The sequence below is a fragment of the Tubulanus polymorphus genome, chromosome 5 (genome assembly GCF_964204645.1).
Source record: "Tubulanus polymorphus chromosome 5, tnTubPoly1.2, whole genome shotgun sequence".
Classification (NCBI taxonomy): domain Eukaryota; kingdom Metazoa; phylum Nemertea; class Palaeonemertea; order Tubulaniformes; family Tubulanidae; genus Tubulanus; species Tubulanus polymorphus.
The window spans coordinates 13,081,797-13,106,616 of record NC_134029.1 but is presented as its reverse complement, the minus strand read 5'-3'; the positions used below and the strand labels follow the sequence as shown (position 1 = coordinate 13,106,616).

General features: G+C 34.4%; 1 protein-coding gene across 1 annotated transcript in view; it reads right to left on the bottom strand.

Moving 5' to 3' along the window:
• The window catches only part of LOC141906250 (proton channel OtopLc-like), a 43,438-nt gene extending 21,715 nt beyond the window's left edge, over nucleotides 1–21,723 (bottom strand). The window contains exons 1-5 of the mRNA XM_074795496.1: nucleotides 21,720–21,723; nucleotides 6,255–6,395; nucleotides 6,011–6,171; nucleotides 5,777–5,930; nucleotides 4,826–4,921 (exon numbers count right to left, since the gene is read on the bottom strand). Coding sequence (XP_074651597.1) covers nucleotides 4,826–4,921; nucleotides 5,777–5,930; nucleotides 6,011–6,171; nucleotides 6,255–6,369 — 526 coding nt within the window. The 5' untranslated portion in view covers nucleotides 6,370–6,395; nucleotides 21,720–21,723. The remainder of the gene's footprint in view (nucleotides 1–4,825; nucleotides 4,922–5,776; nucleotides 5,931–6,010; nucleotides 6,172–6,254; nucleotides 6,396–21,719) is intronic.
• Between the last annotated feature and the right edge of the window lie 3,097 nt (nucleotides 21,724–24,820).

Sequence of the window (24,820 nt, the reverse complement as noted above, 5' to 3'; positions counted from 1 at the left end):
GTACGAGGTTTCTATAGTTTCGGACATCGAAGCTATGTTTCATCAGGTTCGGGTACCTGATTCCAATAGTCTTAGGTTTCTCTGACAGGATGATTTAAACAATGATAGACCTCCGGATATTTACAAAAATGGTTGTGCATATTTTTGGAGCCAAAAATAGTCCTTGCTGTGCAAATTACGCTTTAAGGCGCTGTGCTTACGACAATATTGGTGATTTTAGTTCATTATGTACGCAAACTGTCTTACATGATTTCTATGTCGATGATTTGCTCAAATCTTTAGTGGACGCTGGAATTGCTTTGTCTTTGGTTGATGAGGTAAATCGGATTTTGGAAAAGGGCGGATTTCATATAGCCAAATGGCTGTCAAATGATAGGAAGATTATTTCGCGGATTGATAAGTCTGAGCGCGCAAATCCAAAGTTAGATATTTTCCTGGATGAACTTCCTGTTGAAAGAGCATTAGGTATTAAGTGGAGTGTAGAGTCAGATAGTTTTGTTTTTAGACTCGTCAGAAGGGAGGGACCCCCCCCCCACAAAGCGTTGTGTGTTGAGTGTAGTCCCTTCCATCTTTGATCCGTTTGTTTTCGGACGCCTCTGAGCGTGGTTATGCTTCTGTAATTCATTTGCGATTTAGTGTCAATGATGAAGTAGGTTGTTCGTTTATTGCCGCTAAGTCTCATGTTGCGCCAATTAAGCAAGTCGTTACTATCCCTTAGTTGGAATTAGAGGGAGCACTTTTATCCACTTGATTATGTAAACTTTTAAAAAATGAGTTGTCCAGTTTGACTGCTGGTAGTGTCTTTTACTGGTCAGATTCCACGACTGTGCTGAGATACATCAACAATTCCGATACTAGGTTTAAAACGTTTGTCTCTAATCGTTCGTCGAAGATTCACAGTTGTTCGTCCCCTGTTCAGTGGAAATACGTTCCATCGGAGATAAATCCTGCAGATGTTTGTACTCGTGGACTTTCCATTCGTGATCTTATCAGTTCTCGGTCCTGGGTTAACGGTCCAATGTTTTTAAATGGGGACGGTTGTTGGCTAGATCAAAGTATCATATCAGGTTCTGTTTCTGAAAACGATTAGAATATTCGTAAACACGTAAATGTTCAAACGTGTGTTCACATTCCTACAGTTCACCCTAAATCATTATCTGATTTGGATCTTAGTGAAATTGTTGATAAGGAGAGGTTCTCTAGTTGGTATGAGTTAAAGCGTCACGTCGTTTTACGTGCTGTTAGGAAATTGGCTGGTCGCCGCATTGGGAAACCTGTAGGTGCGCCGTGTATATATTTTTTGCCGTCCAGATGAGAGCGGCCGAGGACTGCCTTATGAGATTTGCACAGTCGCAAATGTTCGCTAGTGACATTGCCTCTTTAAAGTTGAGGTCACTTTCAACGTTCTCTGCGGCCGTTTACGCCATTCTTTGATGGTTCGTTTATCAGAGTAGGTAGTCGTCTGCCTAAAGCCGAAATTCCGTCCGAAACTAAGCATCACATTCTTCTGCCTTATGATCATCACGTTACTAGATTGATTCTTTCCAGTATACACGAGTATTTGGCGCATTGCGGTCCTGAGCAAATAGTAGCTGAGGTCCGCCAGCGGTATTGGCCTATAAATGCTCGCGTCATGGCTCTCTCAGTTCGCCGGTCCTGTAAAGCTTTGTGTTGCGTTCGTTTGCTAGTCCTAATTCCATTCCGTTGATGGCTGATTTACCATCTCCTCGAGTTATCGGAAATTTTATTCAGTCATTATTATTTCTGTATTTGTATCTAATAATTCATTGAATTTCATTAATAAGTCATAAAAATGATTGATAACATTTTCTATAATAATGATATTCACTTTTAATTAGTTCTGGATAATCTGATTTTACATATAATCCAAAAGCTGCAGCACTCTGATGGATTTTTTCAAATGTATTTGTTATTGGTGGTTCTTCTGAAAAATCATTTTCATTAGAATTTAATTTCTTTCTTCCAATATTCTTTTTCTATCTTGATCAGTTAATTCCTTATTTAATGATTCAAAATCATACAATACAAATGGTACTTTATTCTTGTAATCATATTTTTTAATTCTACTATTTTATCTTTTTTATTTGGTAAAATTAATTTACTATAATCACGATTATCACGATTGTTTATGATTTAATAATGCACTTTCAGTACTGAATTTGATTATACATTTTTACATAGATATATTTTACGAGTATAATCATTTTCTGATTTAAAAAATAAATCAATTTGTTTTATCCACATATAATGATTCTCATAATATAACATATCTATAACACCATTTGAATCATAATCTTTTGATGAATACAAAGGTTCTAATGTATAATGTTTAATATTATTACCTGTTGTTTTTGGTATTTTGATTAAATCCAATACATTATTTTTAGATTATTATCTCTTTTCTCTATTTTCTATTATCTCTTTATCTCTCTCTATTTTTGGAATACATTTGATTTTAACAGGATAATTATCTATCTTATAATTATTTTTAAATGGTATATAATTTGTTAATCTAAATCTATGTGTAATATCTTCTGTTGGATGTAAGCAACTAATTATTGACCATAAAAAAACATTTATCATCTTCATTTTGTACATTCATAACAGCATTAGTTTTAAATGGTAATTTGATATGACTTAATGCATTTATATTATCATATTTATAATATGATAAATTATTTTTATATAATAGTTTTGATTTAGTTGATTTATCATATTTTGTATTGTACACATGTAACGTCATAAATATTATTTCATCAAATATTAAACCATATCCTTCAAAAATATTTCTCTTCTATTTTACTTTTTATTTCATTATTACATTTATTTGATCTATCATCTATATGTTGTTTTGAAATGACATGTTGTGGACGAGAATTTATATAATATATTGGTTTATCGTCAGATTTTATGAATTTTACTTTAGTAGATTTACTAATTTTAGGATATTCTGCGTCTGTAATTATTTTTATAATATTTTTCATATTTTCTAGATGTTTTTTATTTTCTTCTAATTTTTTGCCTTTATAAAATCTAAATTCAATAGCAGCTGGTCCAATATCACTTTTAAATGCTTCGGTTATTTCAATATCTTTTTTATCATCTAATGAATTAATATAATTTCTAACATCTTCCATGTATGGTCTTTTATTGTTTAATCTATCTTTACTGTTTAAATTATGCTTTTCATTTCTTATTAATATCTTTATCAAAATAATCTTCACCTAAAAAATCATTATTGATAATTCTTATATGATTTTTAGATTTTAAATGTTGTTCATAATATCTTTTGTTACTGAATGATTGATTGCATGTATCACATTTATATATTTCTTTAATTCATCTAATTTAGTTTCTAATATATCATTATTATATTCTAATTTCAATTTATTTCCTAAGTGAGATTTAGTATTATTATGTCTTGCTTTTTGAGATTTATCTGTATTGATTTTACATGTTGGACAGAATTACTTCTTTTTTGCTTCCATTCTAATATCAATTTTTTCATTAAAATTGATTTATATTATTCGAAATCTATATCATGACATCCTTTTTCATTCTTACCTTTATATATGAAATAGAAATCACTTGAATATAATTCATCGATATCTTCACTAGATAATCTATGAAATCTATCTGGTAAATATGTTCTGAATTTATATTTATTTCCTTTTAATCCTTCATATTCTAGGTGAATAACTAATTTATTACCATATCTATAAGTAATTGTTTCAATATTTGTAATTAAATATTTCATTATATATGTTATGTTAATTCTGTTAACTTTTTGAATTTATAATCTACAGATTTGACATTTGTAGTACATGTATCTTTAATTCTAGCTAAGGATTCATTGTGTATTTGTTTACTCGCCATTTATTATACATATTTTCATATATATGATATTCATTTATATAATGTTCATATCTATTCGAATATTATTAGAGTAATAGGGTGTCTTGTTTCAGATTAAAGGTTGAAAGGTTGAGTGAGTAAAAAATAAAAATAAATTCGAGCGTGTGAGAATTTATTTTTATTTTTTATGAGCTCGACCTTTCGACCTTTGACCTGAAACAAGACTTACCCTATTACTGGTGTCACTGAGGAAGGCCGGCTCACGATTGTTTGTTTGTTTTTTTTGTTTGTTTGGCTTGCTTTGGATCTTGGTTTCGCGATGGGACGGCCTTTGAAGTGTTGACCGCACACTGTAAGCAGTCAATGGTAGGATTCGAACCCACTTGTCTCTCAGCACTGATAGTGGATGCAACTTATCGCACTGAGCTACCGAGGGCGCTCGATTCAATTCCAAAAAAAAACTTCAGCAGCGCAAATAACCATCGCGATATTGCAATCTACGATGAATATTGTGTAAAATTTAAGATTTAATCACTGTCCTGGTGTTCAATGCATGGAAATGATAATCAACGTTATTTTTCCCGGCGCGCGTTACAAAACTAAACTGTCTGCCGAGTGCGTACGTGCTGCTACCACCTCGTGAGTGTGCAGGAGGCGGGAACGGCATTTTAAAGTGAAAAATTATCTTAGAATATGGCCGAACCGATGGAATTTTACAATAAACTATCAATCAACTGATTGATGGATTGACTATACAACATAGTTGTTCTCAGCGTACTTATGATATTTTCCTCTAACAAACAGCTCTGGTAAAATTGAATAGAATAAGCTATCTTTTTTGGTGATATCGTAGCATGGCTGGGTTGTACAGTTTACCGTTTGATGTTTCGGTTAATGGTGAAATGGTTTTAACTTCAGTAAATGCTTCCCGCATGACCACATTACTTACCTACACGGGTTTCAGTTATGAGTAGGCCTACCATTCCACTGCTACAGAAATATGTATTCTGCCGCTGAGAATTAATTCCAATTAATCTCATTGCTTCTGATAGGAGGAATAACAGTGATATGTAAATACAATGATATTTATATACATATATTTTTATGTATATGAATTTATGTTTTTGTATTCAAAAGTGGCCTTTCCCGATTCTTAACTCCCAAGGTCAATGCGTACATATCACTACGCGATTGCTTAACCCCCTCTCATCTACCACTTAACTAACTAGCAAAATGCGATAGTATAACTGTTTGGACCATTATATCAGAAATCTGGCGATGCTATCTTGTAGGGAATAATTGAAACATTATTTTGAGTCATTTTCATCTGTTTCTCATATTTTACGTTAACGGAGTTAAAATTTGAAGTTACTATGAAAATACGAAGATTCGGCCCTTTTTTTACTACGACTTCCGATCGATTTTACTAGTATTGGTTTGACGTCATAGACGTCAACCAATGCTAAAAACATAAAATGACAACAATGGTTCATGGGTATATCCTCCCTGGAAATGTCAACATAAAGAGTACGGTGTATACGCCTATAAGTATGGTGGCTGATAAGGGCCAAATGCATTAATTTTAACACGACCTCGATTATTGAAAAACGCAAAACGAAACCTATAGAGCAAAAACGAAAACTTCACTTTTTGCGCCCTAGCAAAAACGAAAAGTTCGTCTTTGCGCGGTAGCAAAAACGAAGTTTTCGTTTTTGCTCTATAGGTTTCGTTTTGCGTTTTTCTATAATCGAGGTCGTGTAAAAATTAATGCATTTTGGCCCTTATCAGCCACCATAAATAAGCCCTTCGCAAGCTCCATACCAAATTCGTTATACATGTATATTAAACGATGAAATAGACTCTGAGATCGGAACCGAAATCATTAGATATGGATATGTACCTCTTTGGTGAATTTTAGGCCTGTAGGTATGTGGCGCCCTGCCAATATCTTCTGCAGTTTCATGCGTTACAGCTGATAGCCATACGGATAGATTAGTAGCCAAAAGATGCATCAGGCATAGTCTAACGATTGGTTTCCGTCGATTAATGATGACCTGTAACATCAAAAATTCTATCGGTGTCTGGTCTGTAGGCTTTCTGCGTGTGTCAATATATAATGCTTCATTATGCTTACTCGGTGGTGTTTGAATATAAAAAATGTCTGAGTAAAAACAAAGATGATCATGAGAGCAGCATTGATTGGAAACAATGTACTTCGGCATTCCAATGTGACACTGTTTTCTAACCGCTCCGATATACGGAATCCAGCCAATAACATTGTTCCGAGACCGAACCCTTAAAGAGAAAAGCATATCTGGTTTCTTACGATATGTTTTGCAGATTTTTATTCAATGATTATTATGAGCAACGCTTCTTACCAACTGCACCGAGACGTAGATAAAAATTAACCCCGTTCCCGTCGTGGGAAACATCCGGGTATTCAAATTTTTCTTTTAAATCCGATAATTCTTCATCTTTATCGCTGGCTGGCATTTCCACGTTCACTACAACATCTTCACCTTTAAATGAATAAACCTGATAATCTTATAATCTGCAGAGAAATTTCAATTTGATCTATTCGTATACATCCCTTATATGTAATGAAACTTCATGTGGTTAGTTTTAAACCGACATAGACAAATACGGGTTAAGTCGTATTACCAACGGTGCTGTCATAAAAGAAACCACGATAGTGATTTAAACTACTACGACTCTTGTTTCACTGACGTTTCGGATATTATCCTGTTTACTATAGTTAGCTTTTATTATCTACCAATCCTTGGTTTGATTTATAACTATTCTGGTGTTTCACTCGATATCACAATACGTTCGCATCACGGTTACTACGGTTCACTGCGGTTACTTTGCAGTGAAGAATTAAGTTTACAACAAAATCACGTGAAATAGTAATTTAAGGACGCACAGTTGGAGCTAATCGCTCAGAAAATTTATAACGAGGGGATTGCAGTTTAGCACAGCTACGCAGCAAAACTATCAGTATTGAGTATACACAGATAAATTCTATTTTCCCGAGGAAAAAAAACGATTAACATAGGTCTATTGGTACGTTTTAGGAAAAATACACTGTTGTACCAGAGAGGTGAATGGAGTATGAACGGGTTAGCTGTCTTTCATCATACGCGAGTTAATATTCACTCGGTGCTCCCCGTCAGCACTTAGCAATTTCCGCCATGAAAGGTCGAAAAAACAACAATAAGTCACTATTTTTGAACCGATCTTTTTGATCTTTGTTGTAGACAACTGTTGATCATGATGGTCTTTTCAAATGGCAATGTCTACAACTTTTTAACACTATTAGAGGATATTGTTGACTGCTGAACTGAAAGTATCCGAGCAGAAGACTCATGTTGGAAAACAATCAGAGAGCCATAAAAGCACACACGTGCTGATTTCGACAAATGGACATCTTGATTATGATCAGGTCAGTTTTTGGGCACAGGATAACCGACGGGCATTATTCCTGTTATATATGGGCACTATTTTGCCCATAATTTGCTCTGATTAGAATCCCACACTAATCCCACGACTCAAATAATCTGAAGAGAAAATATAGCAGAGAGATAAGAACAGTATTCGAACTACAAGCACTAGCACAGTTACACTGCTAGACCAACGAGGCAGCCAAACACAGTTGGATTGTTTTACCTACACAGAGCCCTCAACCTAACTTTATTCAAAACCCTCAAAACCCTGTGCATCCTATCTTTATTAAATGCATAATGAAATGAGATAACGTTTTGAATGAAGTGAATTTGACGCGTCAAAAATGCTAGTTTAATTTCGACAGTATTTCCATGCCATATCAAACAGCTACTATAGAAAACCATCTGAATTGAAAGGTAGACTATTTCAGATAACTGTTTTGTATACTACTGGAATGTAGCCGATATTGTTAATTTCTTTTTGTTCTCAAGTGGCTACTAAGTAAAATGAGACGCTAGTAATTACAAAATGTGGTTTTGAAACCAGAGTACGAGAGTACGACTCGCCACCACTCGCCACCGGTGAGTACCAAACAGAAAAAAATTGATGCTAATAAAAATCGATCTTATTGTCCATATTGTAAAAAATACATCAATAAATCTAATAAATCTCATCATGAAAAATCTGCAATTCATATAAAAATGTTATAGATTTTGAAACTCCAGAAAATTCCAATGAAAGAAAAGAACAATTACAAAATATGAAAAAGGATGAGATGAAATGCGATATTTAAAATGAACTTATAAGTAAAAGGAATTATCATAGACATCTCGAATAAAAAGAAACACCAACAGAATTTAAGTAACAATATTTTAGGAACAGATGATTATATTCTGATATTCTGATTATAAATCTCAACAAGTAAAGAAATCTATTAAATAAACTAAATCTATTTCAAATAAACCTTATACGGAAAATGTTAGAAATTATATCGATTCATCAGAAATTAAAGATACAATCAAAATTTTAGAAACATTGCGTAGTAAAATTGGCCTTGCAGCTATAATATTTAGATTTTTAAAGGAACAACAAAAGAAGATTATAGTTAAGTTATTGAAAAAATGGAAAAAAATAATGGATTTTGTAACAGATGTTGAATATCCAAAAATTAGGATTTCCGGAAAGTAAGTTTTATAAAATCAGAAGAAAAATGGAGTATAATATTGAAACACATTCCGAAGAAATAATTTCGAAAACACAAATATAAGAGAAACTGGAATAAATATTTAATGAATTTAGACGTCATATCGAAGAAAGATATTTCGAAGGTTCGGTTTAACATTGAATGAAATTATATTTTTAGATTTGAATATGTATGATACAAAAAGAAATAAAACATCAAAAAGTAATAAGATCTTTCCAAATTATTCAAAATTAACCACAGAAAAAGATATTGAAGCATCATCTTATATTAAATTACGATTTTTATCAAAAGCAATTATAAATGTTCAAAATGCAGACAACAATTGTTTTCTGAGGGCAATTATAAGTTGTTTGCACCCAACAGAAAATTTAACGTTAATTCAAATAATTTTTATGTTGATCCTTGTTATTGTTATTCAAGTCCTGGTTGATCTTGGCAATGTGGTTTTGCCACAAGACATTTAAAAAAGACATTTTAAAGCAAACGACGAATATAAATTATTATATATTAATGTAAATAGTTTATATGGTTGGGCAATGATGCAATATCAACCATATAAAAAATTGTATATTAACAGAAGTTAAAAATGATGTTAAAACTGATTGGGAAAGCGCAATATGAGTTTAAAAGATAATGCTCCAATTGGTTATTTCTTTGTAGTGATTTAGAATATCCTGATGAAATAAAATTTAAATCTAAAAATTTGCCATATTGCCCAGAACGTTTAACCGTAGATGATAGTTATTTGAGTGAATATCAGAAAAAAAATAAAACCGAAAGATCAAGTTTTTACAGAAAAATTAATATTTACACAAAATTTTAAATTTTAAATTTTATTTTATCGTTCATTACAGAATGTTAAAATTTTACTTAACTCAGGAAATGAAATTAAAGAAAGTTCATAGATATATGAATTTAATCAATCGAAATGGTTAGAAAAATATATAGATTTCAATACTCAACAGAGAACCATATCAAAAACAGATTTCGAAAAAAGATTTCTTCAAATTAATGGATAATAGTTTTTTTATGGTAAAACATGCGAAAATATTAGAAATAGAAGTGATATCGAATTAGTATATAATTCTGAAAGATTAAGGCATTTACAATCAAGCCCAAGACATTAGCGTAATAAAAGATTCGATGATTATTTGACGGCAGTGAAATTAAAAAGAATGGCAATGCAATTTAATAAACCTATATTCATTGGTTCAACTGTTTAAGAAATATCAAAATTATTAATGTATGATTTCTATTATAGTGTTTTACAACCACATTTTGGAGGAAAAAATAATGAAATATTACAATTTGATTCTGTCACAGCTGATATTATTAATATTATATTATAATATTATTAAAATAAAATAATGAAATATTGATAAGAAGAATTTTGGAAACAATAAACCTAATCAATAAAGACTTTACATATCATATGAGGAAAAAGAATTAATACAAATAAATGGATTTATGGATGTTTTGACAAAAAATTTCTTATAAAACAAATAATAAAATTTACAGAGTTAGAACTGTTAGGATTTGTAGATGTTACAGAAGACCCTAGTTTAATTAAACAAAATGGTGATGAAATCAAACCAACTGATATAATAATTGGCGATGAATTATTTCATAGAAGATACTACCCAAGAATGAATCATATGTCATTTGATGTAATAAATAATAATATCTATCGCATTGAACCTGAAACATTTGAAGGAAAAGAAAATTTTGATAAAGGTTTTTTTCACCGGAGATGGTTCAGCAGGTGTGTAAAAATATATTAGACGCACTGAATATTGTTGGTATGTATGTAATCAAGATTTGAAATTATTAAAAAGAATTAAAAATATTGTGAAGAAGTTTATCCTTATAAAATATTTAGAATCATGGATCATATAAAATCATTAGTAGTTTATAGAATACTTGTGAATAACCCTACAGATTTTGCTATAAAATATAATGATGAGTTCTTTATCCCAGCAAAAGTTAAAAGCAATACATCAACAAAAGAAAAGTATCAAATGCACAATATAATTTAAGAAAATCGTACTTCATTGGATTTTATGCTGCAGATGGCCGGAAAATAAATACACAACAAAAAACTATTTCATTTGCACAAAAAGGCAAAAAATTTATTATTAAATTTATTATGTTCATCATTAGGTTTTAATATGTTAGTTTGTATTTAAAAGATAAACCAAATGTATTCCAATTAACACATGTAGAAAAAGAATTAACTAAAGAAGTTAGAGATTTATTTGAAATATCCAATCTAACAGATTATGTTTATGATTTAACTAGTGAAGATGATACATTTACTTGTGGATTTCCATTAATAGCCAAAAATACTGACAGTTACAAAAAAATCAAGACAAATAACATAAAAAAAGACTTAAAAATATTAAAACATCATTTAGATTTTAGTAATTATCCAAAAGATCATGAATTATTTAGTATTGAAAATAAAAAACGACCTGGAACGTTTTAAGATGAATAAGGCGGTGATATAATAATTGAATTTGTTCTAATGAGAAGTAAAATGTATAGTTACAGAACTAAAGATCATGAGGCTAAAAAGTTAAAAGGAATGACAAAGCATTCGATTGACAGACATCGAATTTTAAGATCATATAAAGTCATTATATAATTCAATAACAATGAAACATAAAATGAATTGTCTACGTTCTGAAGATCATGAAATGTATATATATGAAATTGAAAGATCTAGTTTAAATCCGTTCGATGATAAAAGATATATTTTAGATGATGGAATAAAAACGTTACCTTGCGCTTATTAATTATTAATATGTTTCATAGCTAAATGTATTTGTTAAATGATCATATTTCATGTAATAATAACGGTTTTTTAAACTAGTAACTCGTAAACATATCGTTTTCATAGGTAAATAATAACTGTTTTCATCTAAATATTCAGCTAAACGTTTTCTATAATTTCTTTAGGTTCTTCAATTTCATTTTTTTCATTTGAATAAAGTTCTATATTATTCCACATTTCATCTCGCTCAATTTGTTTCTTTTTGTTTGTCAGTTCATGAAATAGAATTATAATATCGATATTTAAACAATTTTACCGTAGATTTTGGTTTTAAGAATCCCTATTTGATTGCAGAGAAGCCACTTAATGTCATCAAGTGAGCTCTCTGTTGTCTACGAGGTGTGATCTTTCGATTAACCATGCAGTAGGTCATCCCCGTGGGCCTACAATCGGGCTATACTTTTTTTGACAACAAAGAAATGCCGACTATGAATGGAGCCGGCTATCATAAGATGCCGATTCAGTAATAATAATAATAGTAATAATAGTTATCTATATAGCGCAGTTTTCCATAGTAATAAAGTTCAAATGAGCTCCTCCGGGTGGTTCAGAAAGTCTGTGGTGTGAAGATGAACGTAGTTGACGCGCAGGAGCATATAACTGAATGAGTTCACTGATGTAAACTGGTGCACATCCTGTTAATGCTTTAAATGTAATTAGAAGAATTTCGAACTCAATTCTTGCTTTGACTGGCAGCCAATGAAGGTCGTTAAGAACTGGTGTTATGTGATCATACTTCGATACAAGACAAACAAGTCGTGCTGCACAATTCTCCAGTCTCTGTTAACCATCAATGAGGTCCTTAGAGGCTCCACACAATAAACTATTACAGTAATCCAGTCTCGATAAAATTAATGCTTGAACGAGGGATTTAGTAGCATCGGTAGTAAGGTACTTTCTAACTATGACAATATTCCTGATGTGGTAGTATCCACTCCTTAAAAGTGATTGAACATGATCTCTCATAGAGAGCTCACAGTCAAATATGACACCAAGATTCCGCACAGATTTAGTACTAAGAGCAACGCGAGTGCCAGCAACTGTCAGATGATCTATGGAAACTAATTTAATCATGGCTGGTTCCGAACAAGAAAACCTCAGTTTTAGTGGCATTGGCCTTCAGGAAGTTTGCAGTGTACCAATTGTACACAGCCGCAAGACACGATTCCACCTTTGCAAGTTGTGATGTCACAGCACCCGAATCACGAATTGATGTTATTAATTTGTACACCTGCTTATCATCAGCAAAGCCATGCCTATTGATATTGTGAAATTGTATTAACTGCCCTAAGGGCAGAACATATACGAGAAAAAGTAGAGGGCCAAGTACTGAGCCCTGCGCTACTCCAAAGTGTACATTATGAGGTTCAGATTTAACACCAGTACTCCATTACAAAACTTCGTAGATATCTAGAGGAAGTCTCAAAGTGTGGTTCCAGCAGGATTGGTGAGCGATGTCTTACAGCACGCACAATAATTGATGTTCTGCATAGGCATTTCGGTGACAGAATCACTGCGCTGCAAACTGTAAACGACTGGACCCATACTCATGTGACCTAAATCCAGTGGACTTTTACTTGCCAGCTGAAGAATACAGTGTACCAAAACAAACCAGAGACTATTGGTGATTTAAAGATAAACATCTGCGATGACACTGGTGACTGGCAACGTACTGAGAAATTTCAACAATACACTGAATCGTGTGATAAAATTGAAAGGTTCTCCCATCTAGAATATTTTGTAAACTAACTGGATTTTAGTTAAGTAATTTTTGTGTGGTGAAAAGTATTGTTATAGTCCATCCCTCCTGAAGATTTGGCGGATTTATCTCAAACGGTTTGAAAATGACAGGCAGTTCTTTATGTATAGTAATTAATGGGACACCCTGTAATAATAATCAATGTACAATATTTACAATAATATGTTTTTCTTACTTATTCATTATATTGTTTTTCAAATATTTCAAGTGTTTCTTTATTATTTGATGCCGTTTTCTCATATTTCATTTTTTCAAAGAAATTATTTGTTCTCTCATTAAATTCTATTTAAGATTTATTAAAAATTTCATTTAAATGTGCACCATTTAATTGATGATTCTCCCAATCTTCTATATTTTCAGGACTAAATTTTATTTGGCAATACTCGCAGCAATGATTTTTTATATTATTCTTATCATAGAATAAAAAAGGTCTTTTCCATATTATATCTGGTTCAATTTCACCAGGATTATTATCATTTTCGTTACTATCAACTATTAATTCATCGAATTTACATTTTTCTGAATGTTTTAAAAAATAATTTTTTGAAAAGGTTTTATTACAATTTGGGCACGTTATTTTAAGGGGTTCATCATGTCTTTTCATGCGTCTAGCCATGTGACTTTTAGTTTGCAATTCACCACACATTTTACAAGGTTTCTTCTTATCCATGTATTAAAGAAAAACTTCATCAAAATTATTTTTGTAGGGTTTGAGGTAATCTTTTAAAGTAAATTAATGTAGAATTAAAAGAACATAGAATATTTGTTGATTCCAGAATCTAGATTCTGGATCGGCTGGATTTGGAATTAAATTCTTAAAAAGTGATAATAGTAATAGAGTTAGAATAAAGTTAGCTAATGATGAACAACATAGATTTATAGTAAGAAAACCGTTAGCTAAAATTTTAGGTATTACACCTAATAAACTTTATTCAAATGTTAATTCTAGATCAAATTTAATGATGAGTTTTACTAATTTTTATATTTATTGCAATTTAATTGACCCATTAAAAACATTCAAAGCAAATGAAAATAAATTTTTAAAACCATTAAAAATGTTAAACGATTTGGAAAACAAATAAATTTTTATTTAGCTGAATGTGATTTTAAACCATGTATTCCGCGATTTAATAATTTTGAATTAGAAGTTTGAAATCATAATGGATGTTTAATCGATTTAAATGATTTCCCTGTAATTTATGAATTAGTTATAAGATGTAAAGAATAATTTTTTTCAATATAAATATGAAAATAACTGTATAGGCGAGTAAATGTTTTGGTTTTGAATTTAAAGAAATGCAATTTGAAATGAATGATGTATATTAAAAATATTATATTCACTTATGTAAAAACAATAAATAAAGAAACTAATAATGTAGAAAAAATTACTTATTTAATTATAAATTCTTTAAAATTGTATGAATTAGATGAAGATTTTATTATTGATGATATTAAAAAAATAACTGAAATATATGAAAATGAAACTAATAAAATTATAAATGTTGAAATAATAACAAAAAATATGGCTGCAAAGCAGCGATAACGGGTTTTCTGCACAGTCTTAGAATCCTGTTCAACGGTGGATTTCAACAAAGCATTTGATAAGGCTCAACATCAGCCATTACTGAACAGGCTATTAGGAAACAGTATCAATGATAGGTCGCCCAAATGACACAGCAGTTATCTCTGAATGGAAACTTGTAACCGAAATCAACGGAACGCCTCATCTTGGAGTGAGACGTGGAAACTTGTAACCGAAATCAACGGAACGCCTCATCTTGGAGTGAGACGGTCTAACTAGTGGAGTCACGCAAGGTAGTATCCTAAGTCGTCTTCTGTTTAATGTCCTGACAAATGACATACACAGTAATCCAAAATATACCAGACCGAGTAAATTTCCAAAACAACCGTAACACACTGTTCGACAAAAAACTTAATGTTCCGACAAAACCACGGGCGACAAAACCAAAATTATGAATTGTCGCGGGTGAGAAAACCAAAATATTGAATTGTCACGGGCGACAAAACAAAAATAATGAATTGTCGCGGCCGATAAAACCAAAATAATGAATTGTCGCGGGCGATAAAACCACAATAATGAATTGTCGCGGGCGTTAAAACCAAAATATTGAATTGTTGCGGGCGATAAAACCAAAATAATGAATTGTCGCAGACGACAAAAACAAACTATTGAATTGTTGCGTGCGACAAAACCAAAATAATGAATTGTCGCGGGCGACAAAACCAAACTAGGGGTCCAGGGACACCATGCTCACTTGGGCAGTGGTTTCAAATGCTCAACAATCTAACAATTTCAATACATAACGCCCTCTAGTGACCATATACAAAAACCAATGACCTTGAAACCCACCACAATCATAGAAAATGTGAGCAGCTATGATTTTGTAATTGATTGTGATAACAAAATATGCCTCGTTACCAATTTAATATGGAAATACTAAGTTATTCTACTATTCAACGCCCCCTGGTGACCATATGCAAAACCCAATGACCTTAAAACTCACCACAATCGTAGTACATGTCATGAAATACAACTTTGCAATTGATCATAGTAACAAAATATGCCTAGGTACCAATCTAATAAGGAAATACTAAGCCATTCTACTATTCAGCGCCCCCTGGTGACTATATGGAATAACTAATGTCCTTAAAAACTCACCACAATCATAGACGATGTCATGAACTACAACTTTGCAATGGATCATGGTAACAAAATATGCCTTGGTACAAATATAAGATAGCGATACTAAGTTATTGTATTATTCAACGCCCCCTGATGGCCACATACAAAAATCAATGACCTTGAAACTCACCAAAATCATAGAACACGTTATGGGCTACAACTTTCCTATTGAATATAGTAACACAATATGCTTAGGTATCGATTAATTGTGGAAAAACTTTTTCCCACCTACGAATGAGTACTGATGACACCAAGATGGCCGCCAATTGCGTCATAATTGGCTGATCAAAAATACCTGTCCCAGGTATAAAACATCCCTCTCTAAAGAATATCCATCAGCAATTGCAATGAGAAATGGCAAACCAGTAGGAAGCTACAGGACCTAGAATTCTGGCCAAAGTTGACATTTTTGGGCACTAAAAAGGTCATAGGACGGCCATCTTGAGTCAGATCGACCCAATTTTCTTATGCTGATGGGCCTTTGGTAGATTCAAATATAAACGAAACATCAAGGTAATTGATCAAAGCGTCTTCAAAATTTTCTTTGGGCGGCAAAACCAAAATAATGAATTGTCGCGGGCGATAAAACCAAAATAATGAATTGTCTCGTGCGACAAAACCAAAATAATAAATTGTCACAGGGCAATAAAACCAAAATAATGAATTATCGCGGGCGATAAAACCAAAATATTGAATTGTCGCAGGCGATAAAACCAAAATAATGAATTGTCGCGGGCGACAAAACCAAAAAAAGAATTGTGGGGGCAACAAAACAAAAATAATGAATTGTCGCGGGCGACAAAACCAAAATGGTGAATTGTCCAGGCGACAAAACCAAAAAGGTGAATTGTCGAGGGCGACAAAACCAAAATGGTGATTTGTCGCGGTCGACAAAACCAAAATAATGAATTGTCGCGGGTGACAAAACCAAAAAGAAGAATTGTCGCGGTCGACAAAACCAAAATAATGAATTGTCGCTGGCGATAAAACCAAAATGGTGAATTGTCCAGGCGATAAAACCAAAATGATGAATTGTCTCGGGTGACAAAACCAAAATAATGAATTGTCGCGGGCGATAAAACCAAAATAATGAATTTTTGCGGGCGATAAAACCAAAATAATGAATTGTCGCGGGTGACAAAACCAAAATGGTGAATTGTCGCGGGCGACAAAACCAAAATGGTGAATTGTCGCAGGCGACAAAACCAAAATAATGAATTGTCGCAGGCGATAAAAACAAAATAATGAATTGTCGCGGGTGACAAAACCAAAATGGTGAATTGTCGCGGGCGACAAAACCAAAATGGTGAATTATCGCAGGCGACAAAACCAAAATAATGAATTGTCGCGGGCGACAAAACCAAAAAGAAGAATTGTCGCGGTGGACAAAACCAAAATAATGAATTGTCGCTGGCGATAAAACCAAAGCAGTGATTTGTCGTGGGCGATAAAACCAAAATATTGAATTGTCGCGAGCGACAAAACCAAAAAAATGAATTGTTGCGGTCGATAAAACCAAAATAATGAATTGTCGCGGGCGACAAAACCAAAATATTCAATTGTCGCGGGCAACAAAACCAAACTAATGAATTGTCGCGGGCGATAAAACCAAAAAAATGAATTGTCGCGGGCGATAAAACCAAAATAATGAATTGTCGCAGGCGATAAAACCATAATATTGAAGTGTTGCAGGCGATAAAACTGCGACAAAAAGAAAAAAATTGTCGCGGGCGATAAAACCAAAATAATGAATTGTCCCGGGCGATAAAACCAAAATATTGAATTGTCGCGGGCGACAAAACCAAAAAAAGAATTGTGGGGGCAACAAAACAAAAATAATGAATTGTCGCGGGCGACAAAACCAAAATATTCAATTGTCGCGGGCAACAAAACCAAACTAATGAATTGTCGCGGGCGATAAAACCAAAAAAATGAATTGTCTCGGGTGACAAAACCAAAATAATGAATTGTCGCGGGCGATAAAACCAAAATAATGAATTTTTGCGGGCGATAAAACCAAAATAATGAATTGTCGCGGGTGACAAAACCAAAATGGTGAATTGTCGCGGGCGACAAAACCAAAATGGTGAATTGTCGCAGGCGACAAAACCAAAATAATGAATTGTCGCAGGCGATAAAAACAAAATAATGAATTGTCGCGGGTGACAAAACCAAAATGGTGAATTGTCGCGGGCGACAAAACCAAAATGGTGAATTATCGCAGGCGACAAAACCAAAATAATGAATTGTCGCGGGCGACAAAACCAAAAAGAAGAATTGTCGCGGTGGACAAAACCAAAATAATGAATTGTCGCTGGCGATAAAACCAAAGCAGTGATTTGTCGTGGGCGATAAAACCAAAATATTGAATTGTCGCGAGCGACAAAACCAAAAAAATGAATTGTTGCGGTCGATAAAACCAAAATAATGAATTGTCGCGGGCGACAAAACCAAAATATTCAATTGTCGCGGGCAACAAAACCAAACTAATGAATTGTCGCGGGCGATAAAACCAAAAAAATGAATTGTCGCGGGCGATAAAACCAAAATAATGAATTGTCGCAGGCGATAAAACCATAATATTGAAGTGTTGCAGGCGATAAAACTGCGACAAAAAGAAAAAAATTGTCGCGGGCGATAAAACCAAAATAATGAATTGTCCCGGGCGATAAAACCAAAATATTGAATTGTCGCGGGCGACAAAACCAAAAAAAGAATTGTGGGGGCAACAAAACAAAAATAATGAATTGTCGCGGGCGACAAAACCAAAATTGTGAATTGTCGCGGGCGACAAAACCAAAATAATGAATTGTCGCGGGCGATAAAACCAAAATGATGAATTGTCTCGGGTGACAAAACCAAAATAATGAATTGTCGCGGGCGATAAAACCAAAATAATGAATTTTCGCGGGCGATAAAACCAAAATAATGAATTGTCGCGGGTGACATAACCAAAATGGTGAATTGTCGCGGGCGACAAAACCAAAATGGTGAATTGTTGCAGGCGACAAAACCAAAATAATGAATTGTCGCGGGCGATAAAACCAAAATAATGAATTGTCGCGGGTGACAAAACCAAAATGGTGAATTGTCGCGGGCGACAAAACCAAAAAGAAGAATTGTCGCGGTCGACAAAACCAAAATAATGAATTGTCGCTGGCGATAAAACCAAAGTAGTGATTTGTCGTGGGCGATAAAACCAAAATATTGAATTGTCGCGAGCGACAAAACCAAAAAATGAATTGTTGCGGTCGATAAAACCAAAATAATGAATTGTCGCGGGCGACAAAACCAAAATATTCAATTGTCGCGGGCAACAAAACCAAACTAATGAATTGTCGCGGGCGATAAAACCAAAAAAATGAATTGTCTCGGGTGACAAAACCAAAATAATGAATTGTCGCGGGCGATAAAACCAAAATAATGAATTTTTGCGGGCGATAAAACCAAAATAATGAATTGTCGCGGGTGACAAAACCAAAATGGTGAATTGTCGCGGGCGACAAAACCAAAATGGTGAATTGTCGCAGGCGACAAAACCAAAATGATGAATTGTCGCAGGCGATAAAAACAAAATAATGAATTGTCGCGGGTGACAAAACCAAAATGGTGAATTGTCGCGGGCGACAAAACCAAAATGGTGAATTATCGCAGGCGACAAAACCAAAATAATGAATTGTCGCGGGCGACAAAACCAAAAAGAAGAATTGTCGCGGTGGACAAAACCAAAATAATGAATTGTCGCTGGCGATAAAACCAAAGCAGTGATTTGTCGTGGGCGATAAAACCAAAATATTGAATTGTCGCGAGCGACAAAACCAAAAAAATGAATTGTTGCGGTCGATAAAACCAAAATAATGAATTGTCGCGGGCGACAAAACCAAAATATTCAATTGTCGCGGGCAACAAAACCAAACTAATGAATTGTCGCGGGCGATAAAACCAAAAAAATGAATTGTCGCGGGCGATAAAACCAAAATAATGAATTGTCGCAGGCGATAAAACCATAATATTGAAGTGTTGCAGGCGATAAAACTGCGACAAAAAGAAAAAAATTGTCGCGGGCGATAAAACCAAAATAATGAATTGTCCCGGGCGATAAAACCAAAATATTGAATTGTCGCGGGCGACAAAACCAAAAAAAGAATTGTGGGGGCAACAAAACAAAAATAATGAATTGTCGCGGGCGACAAAACCAAAATTGTGAATTGTCGCGGGCGACAAAACCAAAATAATGAATTGTCGCGGGCGATAAAACCAAAATGATGAATTGTCTCGGGTGACAAAACCAAAATAATGAATTGTCGCGGGCGATAAAACCAAAATAATGAATTTTCGCGGGCGATAAAACCAAAATAATGAATTGTCGCGGGTGACAAAACCAAAATGGTGAATTGTCGCGGGCGACAAAACCAAAATGGTGAATTGTTGCTGGCGACAAAACCAAAATAATGAATTGTCGCGGGCGATAAAACCAAAATAATGAATTGTCGCGGGTGACAAAACCAAAATGGTGAATTGTCGCGGGCGACAAAACCAAAAAGAAGAATTGTCGCGGTCGACAAAACCAAAATAATGAATTGTCGCTGGCGATAAAACCAAAGTAGTGATTTGTCGTGGGCGATAAAACCAAAATATTGAATTGTCGCGAGCGACAAAACCAAAAAATGAATTGTTGCGGTCGATAAAACCAAAATAATGAATTGTCGCGGGCGACAAAACCAAAATATTCAATTGTCGCGGGCAACAAAACCAAACTAATGAATTGTCGCGGGCGATAAAACCAAAAAAATGAATTGTCGCGGGCGATAAAACCAAAATAATGAATTGTCGCAGGCGATAAAACCAAAATATTGAAGTGTCGCAGGCGATAAAACCGCGACAAAAAGAAAAAAAATTGTCGCGGGCGATAAAACCAAAATAATGAATTGTCCCGGGCGATAAAACCAAAATATTGAATTGTCGCGGGCGATAAAACCAAAATCTTGAATTATCGCTATTGTCGCGTGCGACAAAACCAAAATAATGAATTGTCGCGGGCGATAAAACCAAATAATGAATTGTCGCGGGCGATTAAACCAAAATAATGAATTGTCGCGGGTGACAAAACCAAAATTATTGTTTTGTCGCGTTATTTTAGTTTTGTCGTTTTGTCATAATGTCGCCCTCATTTGCATATACATGTTTTTTATACGCATGGCCCTTATCAGCCACCATACTAAAGCCTTAAGGTCGCGTAAAACTCGATAAACACTTCAAGCGACACAGCGAACGATCTCCTTTCCCCCACAGCGAACGGTTAACCTAGTAGAGGCTACTAGCCTATGTAGGCCTATGTATATGCGTAGGCCTAACATCCGGACAGATTGGTCGGAGGCCTATTGAATTTAACAACCCACCTAAATATCGTAAATTTTGTTTTGAAGTTCAATCCAATGAGTCCGTTAATAAACGCAACAATTGTACTGTGTTTGTTTGATACGGTAAAGCTCAGTACCGGTAGGCCTAAAGCCGCGTCAAACTCGATAAACACTTCAAGCGACACAGCGAACGATCCCTTTCCCCCACAGCGAACGCTTACTCCGAATGTCAAGTGTGAGTCCAGCATACGGATAGGAGTGTGTTATATACTTTAGTAAATACCTTGTGCATTTGACAATGATCGGTATGTACTGTAGGAAATATAGAGTATTGATGGTATTGATATAGAGGTTGAAGCCCGCGGCCGAATAAAGTAATATATTCTTTTATTTTGATACCTCGTCGACATAACAGCTTTTCTCCGCTATATCTCTTCGGCGTGTTTCGTTTAGGCCTACGATTCCCCGGTACACTAAAGATTTATCTTAGTAAATACACGGTTAATTCGGTAAAGAAATAAAGGTATTGTTATACTAACTCCTTGAAACCCGCAGCCAAATCACTGGTAGTAATAAATTAATTTGTACTCGATTTGATTCTCATGATGAGGAGAAACTCGCAGCTGATCCCCGGAACGACGATGTAGTAACACACGTCGATTCGTCGATGTTTACGGCTCGACAGTGCTTTTAAAATCTAAAGGAGTAAATTTCCAGTGTATCGGTAATAGGATTTGATGAGGAAAATGGGCTATTGTTAAAATCACTGTTTGAAGACCGCGACTGAATTTGAAGTCTGCGGCAATAAATTAGTTCATTTATACTTGAATTGATAATCGAAGTGACAGTCGGCCTGCGGGTTGATTTCGGGATGACGACTCGAAAAACATGTCGCTCCATTGAATGGGGCTAAATTTTCGATGTTTACGGCCCGACAGCGCTTTTGTAACGATGATTCGTGAAAAAACACGCGGGCTATTTGTAGATCTCAGTGAGCTGAACGATATTATATGGATTGTATATGAAACAGCGGTAAGGTAACAAAAGCTATGTTCTTTTGGTAAAAATAGTGTGGAAGAAAATGATAATAATAAATATAGCTGCAAAGCAGCGATAACGGGTTTTCTGCACAGTCTTAGAAGCCTGTTCAACGGTGGATTTTGATGAAGCATTTGACAAGGCACAACATCAGCCATTACTAAACAGGCTATTAGGAAACAGTATCAATGATAGGTCGCCCAAATGGCTCAGCAGTTATCTCTGAACGAAAACTTGTAGCTGAAATCAACGGAACGCCTCATCTTGGGATAAGTCGGTCAAACTAGTGGAGTCACGCAAGGTAGTATCCTAAGTTGTCTTCTGTTTATTGTCCTGACAAATGGCATACACAGTAATCCTACATATACCAGACCGAGTAAATTTCCAAATCGACCTTAACACGCTGTTCGACCAAAAAACTTAATGTTCCATCAAGAAAATCTTGTTCGAATGAAAATAATTCTGTTTGATCGAACAATACGCTTTTTGCTTGAACCAAAAATTTTCTTCATTCTGACAAAAAATGTGTTCGAATAAAAAGCTATGTTATTGTTGAAATGAAAAAAAATTTGGTTGAGCGAAAAGAATTTTTTTCGAACGAATGTTTGAATGAAAACAATTCTGTTCGATTGAACGAAATACTTAATACTTTCGGTTCGGAGAAAAAACTTTTTTCAATATACTTGTTCGAACGAAAAACTTAATGTTCTGACAAGAAAATTCTGTTCAAATTAAAACGATTCTGTTCAATTGAATGATTGTTCGAACGAAAAACCTTTCGTTTGGACAAAAAAAAGTTTGTTCAACTTTGTTCTAACGATTTTTTCAAATTGGTTCAATTGTATAGAATATTATTGGTTCGAACGAAATAAATTTTGATCTGACGAAAGAATTTTCAAGCGAAAGGTCTTTTGAACGAATAAAAAAGATATTGCTGGTGCTCCGCAGTAACTTAAAGCCAGACGTAGGTTGTTCTTGTGACATGATGCGATCCTCACGTTGCATCGCAAGTTTCGATGCAAGTCGCTTGCAATACGATTGTGTGCGACTAGTTTCTGCCAGTTGCAAGAGCGCGTCGGTTGGTTGTGACAGTCGTGTCGCGTCGCAGAAAGTAGAACACGTACGACTCCATGTGACTGGCGTTGCTGAAAGATGAGGACGCCAGTGATATGACGACTGAGTTTCAAGTCGTCAAAACGTCAGGATATGTCGACATATTCATGTCGAATTGTTGCGATATATCGACATAAATATGGCGACTTGTCGAGTTGGAACGCAACAACTCGAGGCTCACTTGAATGATCGCTTTAATATCACTTTAAAAAAAAGAATCTGCCGAAATGACCTTAATATTCGACACTATATCTACGGAAGCGATAAGGGGCCTCGAGATGACGCGTTCCAACTCGACAAGTCGCCATATTATTGTCAACATACCGCGATATATCGCGTCAAGTCGACATGAATATGTCGATATATCGTGACGTTTTGACGACATATTTCGTTTTCTCAACCATTTTCCTTGACGGCTTGTCCCGTGGAAAATGAGCAAATAAGCGCAATTTGTCGTGAAAACGTCACGAAATGTAGACATATTCATGTGGACTTGACACGATATATCGCGATATATCGACATAAATATGGCGACTTGTCGAGTTTGAACGCAACAACTCGAGGCCCTTTATCGCTTCCGTACTATATCAGATTAATCGACTTCAAAATAGGCGAAAGCATAAGTCTTTATTACGTTATCAATTGGCCTAATTATTCAAAAGCTAATAATGTGGGCGACAAAACCAAAAAAATTAATTGTCGCGGGCGATAAAACCAAAATAATCAATTGTCGCGGGCGATAAAACCAAAATAATCAATTGTCGCTGGCGATAAAACCAAAATATTGAATTGTCGCGAGTGACAAAACCAAAAAAATGAATTGTCTCGGGCGATAAAACCAAAATAATGAATTGTCGTGGACGACAAAACCAAAATATTCAATTGTCACGGGCAACAAAACCAAACTAATGAAATGTCGCGGGGGATAAAACCAAAATAATAAATTGTCGCAGGCGATAAAACCAAAAAAATGAATTGTCGTGGGCGATAAAACCAAAATCATGAATTGTAGCGGGCGACAAAACCAAACTAATGAATTGTCGCGGGCGATAAAACCAAAATAATAAATTGTCGCAGGCGATAAAACCAAAATATTGAAGTGTCGCAGGCGATAAAACCGCGACAAAAAGAAAAAAAGTTGTCGCGGGCGATAAAACCAAAATAATGAATTGTCGCGGGCGATAAAACCAAAATATTGAATTGTCGTGGGCGACAAATCCAAAAAATGAATTGTCGCGGGCGATAAAACCAAAATCTTGAATTGTCGCTATTGTCGCGTGCGACAAAACCAAAATAATGAATTGTCGGGGGCGATAAAACCAAAATAATGAATTGTCGCGGGCGGTAAAACCAAAATATTGAATTGTCGAGGGCGACAAAACCAAAATATTGTTTTGTCGCGGTCGACAAAACCAAAATATTGTATTGTCGCGGGCGACAAATCCAAAAAATGAATTGTCGCGGCAGAAAAACCAAAATCTTGAATTGT